The sequence below is a fragment of the Talpa occidentalis genome, unplaced genomic scaffold (genome assembly GCF_014898055.3).
Source record: "Talpa occidentalis isolate TD23 unplaced genomic scaffold, MPIMG_talOcc4v2.1 talOcc4.2, whole genome shotgun sequence".
Taxonomy (NCBI): Eukaryota; Metazoa; Chordata; class Mammalia; order Eulipotyphla; family Talpidae; genus Talpa; species Talpa occidentalis.
Window position 1 is genome coordinate 14980789 of NW_023602073.1, and position 12848 is coordinate 14993636.

General features: G+C 41.1%; 1 protein-coding gene across 1 annotated transcript in view; it reads left to right on the forward strand.

Annotated features, from left to right (window-relative positions):
* The first annotated feature begins 9739 nt into the window (after positions 1-9739).
* The window catches only part of LOC119253090 (probable small intestine urate exporter), a 40395-nt gene continuing 37286 nt past the window's right edge, over positions 9740-12848 (forward strand). Inside the window, exons 1-2 of the mRNA XM_037520747.1 lie at positions 9740-9872; positions 10380-10381. Coding sequence (XP_037376644.1) covers positions 9740-9872; positions 10380-10381 — 135 coding nt within the window. The remainder of the gene's footprint in view (positions 9873-10379; positions 10382-12848) is intronic.

Consider the following 12848-nt stretch of genomic DNA (forward strand, 5'->3'; position numbering starts at 1 on the left):
GAAAGTGGCCCTAAAAGAGGACCAGAAGGGAGGGAAGCGCAGAACCCTGCTCCCCTCCCCCGCCCACAGAGGCGGCACTCTCCGACCAGCAGAGAGGAGGAAAACAACACACTAAAACGACCAACAAGAACAAACGACGCAGCAAGCGGGACTGTGAGTGGAAAGGAACTATTGCAGCCACCACACCCCGTGAACGCGAGCTGTGGAGAACCCTGCAGGATTCGCCGCGGAGGTGAGCTCCAGGCGCCATTAAAGAGAGCCCCCCCCCAGGAGGAGGCCAGGACCAGCACACAGCCCTGGGCCGCCCGGTAAGCTTGCGCGGAAAAGCGGCCCGCACTGGAAAAGCAGTCGCGGATCGGGATCGGGATTGCGCGGAAAAGCGGCGCGGATCGGAATCGGGATCGCGCGGAAAAGCAGTGCAGTTGAAAAGCAAACGCGGATCCGGATCGCAGCTGCCCAGGTCCCCGCGCCTGCGACCTAGGCTTGTGGGGAGACGCGCGGAGGTCCTCACTGAGTGAGTAGGAACCAGGCGCCCAGGCACGGGAGCGGGGTTCAAAAGGCGCCATTCCCGCGCCACTGAACTGGGCTACAGCCCGCGTCCTGGAACTGAGGTCTTTGGAACTGAGACCCGGGGCACGAAATTAGGGGCGTAGGTTCCCCACAATGGTGGGGCACAAGGCAGACACAGCACCCCAAAGCCGTTGAGGTTTACCCTACCATTCCCGCTCTGTTCCCTGTCCCACGGGGTGGAAAATCAGCTCCCCAAGGGCTCTAGGAGAGATCTCTGGCGCCACCTAGCGACTTGAAACCAGCAGAGGCTCCTGGAGAAGCCAGTGGCCAGCTGGGGAGTTAGCCCACGCCGGGCCCCTTCCGACCAGTAGTCTGAGCCCACAAGGGGAGCAAGCACCCACAGCCGGGGCAGACCAGGCGCGCAGAAGAGTGTGCCTGAGACCAGACGTGCAGGGAGTGTGTCCCACATCACCATTTTAGAACAGGGACATTTCTTCAGTAAAGACTACCTGCAGAAGGCTTCCTCAGGAGCCAGAGGTGAGCAGGGGAAGTTCGCCCATGCCAGACCCCCTCTGGCCTGCAGTCCAAGCCCAGAGGGGGAGCAGGAACCCACCGCCGGGGCAGACCAGGCGCACAGGGGAGTGTGTCCCCACATCGGCATTTTAGAACAGGGACCTTTCTCCAGTAAAGTCTGCTTGAAACTGACATATGGTTCCTGGAGGAACCAGAGGGGAGCAGAGAAGCTCACCCAAGATGCAGGCCAGTCCCAACAACACAGTGTCCCAATGCATACGGCAAATTAGAAAACAGACAGCAGGGAGTAGAAGAACCACATGCAACCTAGCAACTCCCCAGGGAAAAAGCACACCACAAAAAGAAAACCAGCCCCCAGATTGCAACGACAGTAACTTGGAAGAACTTCTGTGCCTTCCAGAAAGAGAATTTAAAATTGCCGTGATTAAAAAACTGACAGAAGTCATAAAGGGAAACAATGATAAGGGAAAAATAATCAACGATCAGAAGAATGAAATTGAGTCCCTAAAGAGGGAAAACAATAGTCAGAAGAATGAAATTGAGTCCCTAAAGAGGGAAGTAAAAGAAATGCAGGAGATCAAAGAATTAATGGAAGAACTAAAGAATTCTGGGAAAAGCAATGAAAGCAGAATAGATGAAATGGAAGAACGAATAAGTACTCTTGAAGACACAGAAATAAAAAGAACCAAAACAGAAAAGGAAAGAGAAGTACGAAGGAAAAAGAATGAAGAAAGACTTCGGGAACTATCTGACTCCATGAGGAAAGGAAATATAAGAGTTATAGGAATACCAGAAGGAGAGGAGAGAGATGTAGGAACAGAGAAAATATTCAAAGAGATAATTGAAGAGAACTTCCCAAATATGAAGAAGGAGCTGAAAATTGATATACAAGAAGCAAGAAGAACACCAAACTTCCACGACGAAAGGAAAAATACAGCAAGACACATAATAGTAAAGCTCCCAAGAATCCAGGACAAGGAAAAAATAATGAAGCTGGCAAGAGGGAAGAAACAGATAACATTCAAAGGAAAGCCAATCAGGCTGACATCAGACTTCTCCAAAGAAACACTACGGGCAAGGAGAGAGTGGAGGGACATAGTCAACAGACTCCAAGAAAACAGATGCCAACCAAGAATACTCTATCCCGCAAAGCTCTCCTTCCTCTTTGAAGAAAGAATATGGACCTTCCCAGACAAACAGAAACTCTGGAATTTCATTACAACTAAACCCCCACTCCAAAAAATACTACAAGGAGTCCTAAAGCCAGAACCTCAGAGGGACGAATAACAATGAAAGAAGGCCAAAAAAAAAAAAAGTTATTAAAAGAATAAATAAATAAAATCAAAGGAAAGACAAACACAATGGCAAATACAGATGCTAACATATCAATTTTAACTCTAAATGTAAATGGACTAAACTCTTCAATAAAAAGACACAGAGTTGCAGCCTGGATTAAGAAACAAAACCCAACCTTTTGCTGTCTCCAGGAAACACATTTAGCTATAAAAGATAAAAATAGGCTCAAAGTTAAAGGATGGAAAACAATCCTACAAGCAAATGGACCAAAAAAGAAAGCAGGAACAGCTATACTTATATCAGATAAAACAGATTTCAAACTCAAAAAGATAAAAAGAGACCCCAATGGTCACTACATTATGATCAAGGGGACAATACTTCAAGAAGAAATAACACTCATTAACATATACTCACCAAACGAAGGAGCACCAAAATATATCAGACAACTGTTGTCCTCTCTGAAAACAGACATCAGAGAAAACACATACGTAGTGGGAGACTTCAACACACCACTATCAACAATGGATAGATCAACAAGACAAAAAATAAGTAAAGAAACCAAAGCTCTAAATAAGGACCTAGAGCAATTGGGCTTAACAGACATCTATAGAACACTAAACCCCAAAAAAACGGAGTACACATTTTTCTCAAGCGCACACGGATCATTCTCCAGGATCAATCACATACTGGGGCACAAGACAAACATCAACAGATACACCAAGATTGAAATCATATCAACCATCTTTTCTGACCATGAAGGCATCAAACTAGAAATAAACCATAAAAAGAAGGCAAGGAACTCTCCTACCTCATGGAGATTGAAACCCACACTACTGGAAGACCACTGGACTAATGAGGAGATCAAAGAAGAAATTAAAAAATTCTTTGAATTGAACGACAAGGAGGACACCAATATCCTAAATGTATGGGATGCAGCAAAAGCAGTAATAAGAGGAAAATATATAGCAATACAAGCTCACATCAAGAAACAAGGAAGAACTCAAAGAAACAACCTAATCTCGAAGCTCAAAGATCTAGAAAAAGAACAACAAAAAAACCCCAACCCAGTAGAAGAAAAGAAATAATAAAAACCAAAGCAGAAATAAACGAAATTGAAACTAAAAAAACAATCCAAAAGATCAATGAAACCAAGAGCTGGTTCTTTGAAAAAATCAATAAAATAGACAAACCCCTAGCCAGGCTCACAAAGGAAAAAAGGGAGAAAGCACAAATAAACAGGATCATCAATGAAAGAGGAGAAATCACAACGGACACAGCAGAAATCAAAAGAATAATCAGTAACTACTATGAACAGTTATATGGAAACAAGTTTAACAATCTAGAGGAGATGGACCAATTCCTACAACTCTACAATCACCCAAAGCTAGATAAAGAAGAAATAGAACACCTAAACAGACCAATTACAAGCAGCGAAATTGAAATGGTAATCAAAAACCTCCCCAAAAACAAAAGCCCAGGACCTGATGGATTTACAAATGAATTCTACCAAACATTCAGAGACGAATTAGTGCCTATCCTTCACAAACTCTTCCAAAAAATTGAGAAGGAAGGGACAATACCAAACACGTTCTATGAAGCCAACATTACACTAATACCAAAACCGAACAAGGACAACACAAAAAGGGAAAACTACAGGCCAATCTCCCTAATGAACACTGATGCAAAATCCTCAATAAAATTTTAGCTATCAGAATCCAACAATGTATCCATAAGATAATTCACCACGACCAAGTAGGATTCATTCCAGGGACACAAGGATGGTTTAACATCCGAAAATCAATCAACGTTATCCAACACATCAACAAAAAGAAATATAAAAACCATATGATAATATCAATAGATGCTGAGAAAGCTTTTGACAAAGTGCAACACCCATTCATGATAAAAGCCCTTGAAATTCTTGGGATACAAGGAACATACCTCAACATCATAAAGGCCATCTATGACAAGCCAACAGCCAGTATCATTCTCAATGGTGAAAAGCTGAAAGCAATTCCATTAAGATCTGGAACAAGACAAGGATGTCCACTCTCACCACTGCTTTTCAATATAATACTGGAAGTCCTAGCCAGAGCAATAAGACAAGAGAAAGACATCCAAGGAATCCAAATAGGAAAAGAAGAAGTCAAACTATCACTATTTGCAGATGATATGATAATATACATAGAGAACCCCAAAATCTCCACAGAAAAACTAATTCAACTCATCAATCAGTTCAGTAAAGTGGCAGGATACAAAATCAACATGCAAAAGTCAGTAGCCTTCCTATACACAAACAATAAATCTGAAGAAGAAGAAATCAAAAAAACCATCCCTTTCTTTATTGAAACAAAAAAAATCAAATATTTGGGAATAAATCTAACAAAAGAGGTAAAGGACCTATACAAAGAAAACTATAAAACACTGTTAAAAGAAATAGAAGAAGACACAAAGAAATGGAAAGACATCCCTTGCTCATGGATTGGAAGAATAAACATTATTAAAATGGCCATCCTTCCAAAAGCAATATACAGATTCAATGCTATTCCAATCAAAATTTCAATGTCATTCTTCAAAGAAATAGAACAATTATTGATGAAATTCATATGGAATCACAAAAAACCCCGAATAGCCAAAGCTCTCCTGAAAAAAAAGAAGGGAATGGAGGCATCACACTCCCAGACTTCAAACTATACTACAAAGCCATAATCATCAAAACTGCATGGTATTGGAACTAGAACAGACATACAGACCAATGGAATCAAATAGAAAATCCAGAAATAAACCCACAGATTTATGGTCAACTAATCTTTGACAAAAGAGCAAAGACTATGCATTGGAGCAAAGAAAGTTTGTTCAATAAATGGTGCTGGGAAAACTGGGTTGCTACATGCAAAAGAATGAAGCTTGACCACTACCTCACACCATACACAAAAATCAACTCAAAATGGATTAAAGAAATAGACATAAGACCTGAAACCATAAAATATATAGAAGGAAATATAGGCGAAACACTACGTGATTTGCACATCAAAGACATCTTTACAGACACATCACCCAAAGTAGTGATAGTGAAGGCAAAGATAAACAGCTGGGACTACATCAAATTAAAGAGCTTCTGCACAGCAAAAGAGACAATAACAAAAACCAAGAGAAACCCCACCAACTGGGAGAACATTTTTGCACCCAACACTAATGATAAAGGACTGATCACAAAAATCTGCAAAGAGCTGATGAGACTCAACAACAACAAAGAAAATAATCCAGTCAAAAAATGGGCAGAAGAGCTAACAAGAAACTTCTCTGAAGAGGAAATGCAAATGGCCAACAGGCATATGAAAAAATGTTCAACATCACTTGTCATCAGGGAAATGCAAATCAAAACTACCATGAGATACCATCTTACACCAGTGAGAATGGCACATATTAAAAAAACTAGCAACAACAAATGTTGGCGAGGGTGTGGAGAAAAAGGAACTCTTCTTCTGCACTGTTGGTGGGAGTGCAAACTGGTCCAACCACTGTGGAGAGCTGTGTGGAGATTTCTGGACCTACTAAACATAGAGCTTCCATATGATCCAGCAATTCCACTCCTAGGTATTTACCCAAAGGACACAGAAACATCAATTCCAAAGAGCACCTGCACCCCTGTGTTTATAGCAGCACTGTTTACAATAGCTAATCTTTGGAAACAACCCAAATGCCCAAAAATAGATGACTGGATCAAGAAGATGTGGTACATATATACCATGGAATATTACTCAGCATTCAAAAAAGATAAACACATGCCATTTGCAGCAACATGGATGGCGCTGGAAGGGATCATGCTCAGCGAAATAAGCCAAAAAGAAAAAGAAAAATACTGGATGGTCTCACTCATAGCAGGAATCTAGAAAACTTAAATAAGGGACCAGGAAAATGAATAACTATAAGAAAGCGAAAATCAAAATCAACAAAAAACTATGAACCAGAGACACTTTTAGGGGGGCGGGGGCGGGAGGGGAGGTATTGGGGTCAGAATGGGGGGCGCTGCAATTGTATGGGGAATATAAAAATAAAATTTATTATTTAAAAAAAAAACCAGAAACATTACATTCTATTATATTCATTAAAAAATTTGGTAAGATTTTTAAGCAATAGAAAATGCTTATTTTATCTTGTGCAAAAGAAATCCAAATAATTTATGGAGATTCCTACCTTAAGAATGTGGATTCTAGCACCCATCAGCTTGAATGAGGTCTGTACATGTGACTTATCCCAGGACACAGTGTGGTAAGGGAAGAAAAAGGAACCATTTCACAGTAGAGAGACCTGACAAATTCCACTTCAAGTCAGGTGCTCAAGGTCCATACCAGCAGAGGTGAATCCTGGTGCTAACACTCACCCTAATATGGTCTGATGGGAGAGCGTCAGTTCACCTGTATTGTCCTCTCAATAACAGGTCACCTCGGGCCTCCCCGGTGGCGCAGCAGTTGAGCGCTGGGTTGTGAAGCTGCCCGCGGCCTCTGAGACGCCGGTTTGATCCCCTGCTGCTCCTCGGCCACCAGAGGAGGGTCCCATGTGGCGCGCAGACCTCTCCTGCCGCCCGCTGCTCCCCTCAGCAGTGTACTTCGGACCTTCTGCCTGCTCTGCTCCCCGCTCTGGCTCTGGTGAATTCTCTCACCCTCCCGCACTTCTGACTGTACCCAGTGCATGTATAAACAAAACAAACAAACAAACAAATAAATAAATAAATAAACATGCCTCTATTAAAAAAAAAAAATAACAGGCCACCTCAGTCTAACTATGAAAAACAGGGAGAAATGCCAAGTAAGGGACATGCCACACAATACCTCACTGGTACTCTTGCAAGTGGTCAAGCTCACCAACATGAAGTAGGTCTGGGAAACTCATAGACAAAAGTAGCCCAAAGGCAACATGACAATGAAATGTGCTCTGGTGTCCAGAATGGAGCTGAGGGGCAGAAGGAAGACACACATCTAAGATGTCTGAATGAAGTGTGCCATGAGTTTGTGTAAGTTCATTCATTGTGACAAGTGTACCAAGCTTATGCCAAATGGTAGTAGTAGCAGAAAGTGAATGTGCAGTATATAGACATTCACTAATGCTCTAAGTGTGAAGCTTCTTTAAATAAAACTTACTAAGAAAAGGTGGCTGGGTTGCAAAGATATTTCACACCATAGGTTGAGAAGAAAAAACTAAGAGGCAAAACAACACACATGCATGCATGCAGAACTACATTTTAAGCTTTTATAGATAATCATGTGACATTTTAATGTATTTGCAAAATAAATCTTGCATTTTCATTAAAACATTACGAGGTCATTCTAAAATGTAAAGGTAGTTTAATATCAGTTTATAATGAAAATTATAATTTTCTCAATACTCATCATAGGGTATTGGGTGTTGGATAGGTCCTATCATTAACCCCTATTAAGGGATGAAATAATGAGGCCATGGGGAGCTCACTAACTTGTCCCAAAACACACAACATTAAATAAAGCATGTGGGTCCAAATGTCTGATCCAAATTAAAATGCATTTGATAAAACTTATGTACTTCCATAAAAAAATAGGAATAGGATAGTTTACTACATTAAATGTTTAAGTTCCACCACCAACAGCAGTACACCTAATGGCATAAATGAGAAGCATTCCCAGTAAACTCATATATGGCGGGAGTGCCCATTCTCAACAATTCTAGAGACTGTATAAAAAATGTGAGTAAATAAATTTGTCATGAAACAAAATAAATGTCACAATAGGCAAAATTATCACCAGTTTTTTCCATTAGTTGTACTTAAGCTGTATGTGCTTTTTTGTTAATTCCTGTCTACAACCGAAGGAAAAAACATAAAAGTAATGGGAAAAGACAGAATTATGAAAACAATAAAAAGAACTACTAAAAACCATGGGACTTAAACGATGATAACAATAATTTCCACCTTGGCAGAAAAATGGACTTCAAAAAAAAATGGGCCACCGAGTGCAAACTGGTTCAACCACTATGGAGAGCTGTGTGGAGATTTCTGGACCTACTAAACATAGAGCTTCCATATGATCCAGCAATTCCACTCCTAGGTATTTACCCAAAGGACACAGAAACATCAATTCCAAAGAACACCTGCACCCCTATGTTTATAGCAGCACTGTTTACAATAGCTAAGCTTTGGAAACAGCCCAAATGTCCAAAAATAGATGACTGGATCAAGAAGATGTGGTACATATATACCATGGAATATTACTCAGCATTCAAAAAAGATAAACACATGCAATTTGCAGCAACATGGATGGTGCTGGAAGGGATCATGCTCAGTGAAATAAGCCAGAAAGAAAAAGAAAAATACCGGATGGTCTCACTCATAGCAGGAATCTAGAAAACTTAAATATGGGACCAGGAAAATGAATAACTACAAGAAAGTGAAAATCAAAATCAACAAAAAACTATGAACCAGAGACACTTTTTGGGGGGTGGGGGGCGGGAGGGGAGGGATTGGGGTCAGAATGGGGGGGTTGCAATTGTATGGGGAATATAAAAATAAAATTTATTATTTAAAAAAAAAAATGGGCCACCATCCCTGTTCTCAGCTGGCAGAAGGCAATGCTGTAAATGTGGACATATCTCTTAGATTGATCCACCCTATGCATATGGGTTGATCAAAATTCCAATGGGTATTTCTTATAGATAGGGAAGGGGGCAGATCAACTAAATTTTCCCAGAAACAAACTCACATTGGAATCTGGCTGTCAGATCCTAACAGAACTCTCCCTACACAACAGGAAACAGTACTGGCCACTCTACCTGCATTTGCTCTCAGGAAGAAGCCAGAATGTGGGGCACCCATAAGCCATGAGGACAAGGCAATTTAATCAACCTTTCCAGCTCCTGTCCAACTAAGTGTTATGCTATGTTGCCTGCTTATGAGTGGCACCATGTGCCATCCCAGCCCCTAAGGTAGGAAACTTGGGAAGGCAATGTTGGAAATGAGGTGATCCTGCAACTATAACTTTACTATCCACATGCCATTAACAGCTATTGCCAGCTCAGTTTTCTTGTAATCCACTCTTTCATCCCACTCGCCTCATTTCATCCCAGAGCCCTGTCTAGAAATCTCTTTCTGAATGCTCAGTCTGGCCAACCGCACACATTTTTCAAGTCTCTGATTGACCAGTGGTTCTGGAGAATTATTGACCCACTCAATTATCAGGGGAACAGGTCTACAGCTAGTCTGCTTCCTCCATTTTCCTGTTTCACAGAATGAATCTTCTTCCTTTTCTGGACTGATGGAGGGTACAAAGTAAAGCAGCTTCTTATCAGACTTTCTGTGCTTTCTCCTCTCAGACTGTTGTTCAGTTCAGCAGGGGCTGGTCTTCATCTTGCTTCAATATTCCCTCAACAAATGAGTTTTAGCATCGCCATGCCAGCTATGGTGAACAGCATAGCCCTGCCCAGCCAACCCAGTGCCTCCACAGAAGGGCCTTCCACTGACAGCCCAGACAACAGGAATGAAAGTCCACAGGAACTCAAAGGCAGTGGTAAGTTTAATGAGATTGTGGACTGTTTCTTTAATTCAAATGGTTTTATAGATACTTTTTTTTAAGATTTATTTATTTATACAAGCACTGGGTACAGTCAGAAGCGTGGGAGGGTGAGAGAATTCACCAGAGTCAGAGCAGGGAGCAGAACAGACAGACTGATGAAATACACTGCTGAGGGGAGCAGTGGGCGGCAGGAGAGGTCTGTGCGCCATGTGGGACCCTCACCCAGTGGCTGGGGATCGAACTGGTGCTGCAGTGGCTGCGGGCATCTCCACAGCCCAGTGCTCAACCACTGCGCCACTGGGGAGGCCCCTAATTCAAATGGTTTTAACAAGAAGATTATTTATTCATTATCAACTATGTTCCAGGAAATATATTTTGCAAGAACAAACTGTCTAAGGAGATAACATCCCTATTTAATGCCTATGTGTTAGCATGGATTCAACTAGAATGAAGGAAACAGATTTTGTCATTCAGAGGATATAAATTCCTCCCCTAAAGTGGTGACAATATCTACATATAAGTTTCACAGATTTAAATGATCTCTTCTTTTTTCACCTAGTTTTTATTATGTTGGTGATGCTACTCATTTATAGGATTCTTTCTTTTTTAGGCTCTCATGTTTAAATTGGTCAGTTCTCTAGGGAAGCAGGGAAGTTGTGAAGAGGGAATGATTAAGTTGGATTTCTCTCTCTCTCATGTTTGATATAATTGTTAGATTAGAGGAATTGAGAGTAAAGAAAAGAAACTGGTCTGAGTGACCTCAGATACTAAGAAGGAAAATTTTATTTTTCAGGTTATAATATCTACAAGTCAGTATTCAATTTGGGTCAACTGAGCACCCCCAACAGAATGGAGTCAGGTGATCGCCATTGCTCTATTAGGTATTTGTCCCTAATTGTTAGCTATGTGCTACCTTATTATCACACAGCTATTGAGTGAAGGAGCAGGTTTTAAAGCTGGGTAGTCTGGGTCGCAGGCCATACTTTTTTTTTATTTAAATTTTATTTTTATATTCCCCATACAATTACAACCCCCTTATTTTCAACCCCAATCCCTCCTTTCCCCACTCCCCACCCACCATAGAGTGTCTCTGGTTCATAGTTGTTTGTTGATTTTGATATTTTCTTTCTTATAGTTATTCTTTTTCCTGCTCCCTTATTTGAGTTTTCTAGATTCCTGCTTACTTCGCTGAGCATGATCCCTTCCAGCTCCATCCATGTTGCTGCAAATTGCATGTGTTTATCTTTTTTGAATGCTGAGTAATATTCCATGGTGTATATGTACCTCATCTTCTTGATCCAGTCATCTATTTTTGGGCATTTGGGTTGTTTCCAAAGCTTAGCTATTGTAAATAGTGCTGCTATAAATATGGGGGGGCAGGTGTTCTTTGGAATTGATGTTTCTGTGTCCTTTGGGTAAATACCTAGGAGTGGAATTGCTGGATCATATGGAAGCTCCATGTTTAGTAGGTCAAGTTATCTCCACACAGCACTCCATACCTTTAATCACTGTGCAGCTCGCCTTTGTGTGAGGTTTTGATCTGTCAGAAGCACATAGATTCCCAAGTCTGACCCTCACACCCAGAACAACTTCACTTCTGTTTAGGGACACCAATGGGGGCCTTCACCATTTTCGCTGTGGGAGGTGTCCTCTGCCAGACCATAGGATGGCCTTATGTCTTCTTTACCTTTGGTAAGTTTGTGTCCTTTGATCTAAGACTAGTGTTTTATGGCAGAGAATGCTGGGCTTGATTTCTCTTTTGCAAGTTATCTATGGTTAGCCAAATCCTAATAGATATGGATATTTACATAACTGAAGTTGACAATGTTCAAACCTAACTATGTTGTCATATTTGCAAAATGTTTCAGCGGCTTGAATGTGTAGCTAGAATAAATTTATGAATTTAAAGGCATCATAACATTTTGTCCTGATTCTCATTTGAACCCACAAAGGACCCCAAAGATCTTTCTTTCATAAGTTGTTGAAAATGTTTTCTGGTATGATTATATTTTTAGTTTTGTTTATTTATTTAATACATTTTTAAGTATCTTTATTTATGCAACCAGAATATTGTGGAAACATGATCTCATCATATATAAAATACTGATTGCAGTAGAAAGTCAACCAGGAGAGGCTGTGGGGCAAGGCAGACCATGAGAGATGCAAGTGTGTGTATAGTAGACAGGACATGCTAAAGGCCTTCCCAAACAAACATGGAACATTCCAGAAGCAGCATTCTAGTACTTTACTAATTTGTCATCTCCAAACTACCCAAAACTCTGTGGTTTTCAACAACAGTCACTCATTTTCTTAGTTCTGTGGGATATCTGGCACTTCTCATATATCCTTGGGCAGCAGGTAGTCAATAATATGTTCTTCCCAGGAAAATGGCTAAAATCTGCCCTGCACTAGGACATTACTTTGCCCAGATATAGATTCAGGGAAGAGTAAAATATTGGACAATGAGAGGAATCATCAGGGTAGAGCAAAACTTACAAACTCTAATCCAGTTACCTCTTCTCCCAGGTGGAACAGGCTGTGCCTATTCTTTGCTCTGGTTTCTTCTCATCTGTGAGGACCCTGTGAATCATCCATTTATCAGCACTGGTGAGAAGGAATACATCGTGGCTTCCCTGGCTGAACAGGTGCACTGAGCAACTCCTCTGTCATCTCCATGTCTGTCTGCATGTGTTGGAGGTGAGATGTGCAGTGGAGCAAAGCTTCTGTCTCCTGATGGAAGGGACGCTGTCATGTGCTTTCTTCTAGGCTCATTCTCCAGCTGGTCTGTTCCCATTAAGGTTATGATCACATCCCTGCCAATTTGGGCCATTTCAGTCTCTGTTTTCAGTATATACTGGTGTAATTATATGTCATTGACATACACACCAAAAATACATGAACACTGAACTTTGTCTTAATATCAGAGATGTAAGTATAGAGCAAAAGCTCATTCTGTTCTGTTTAAAT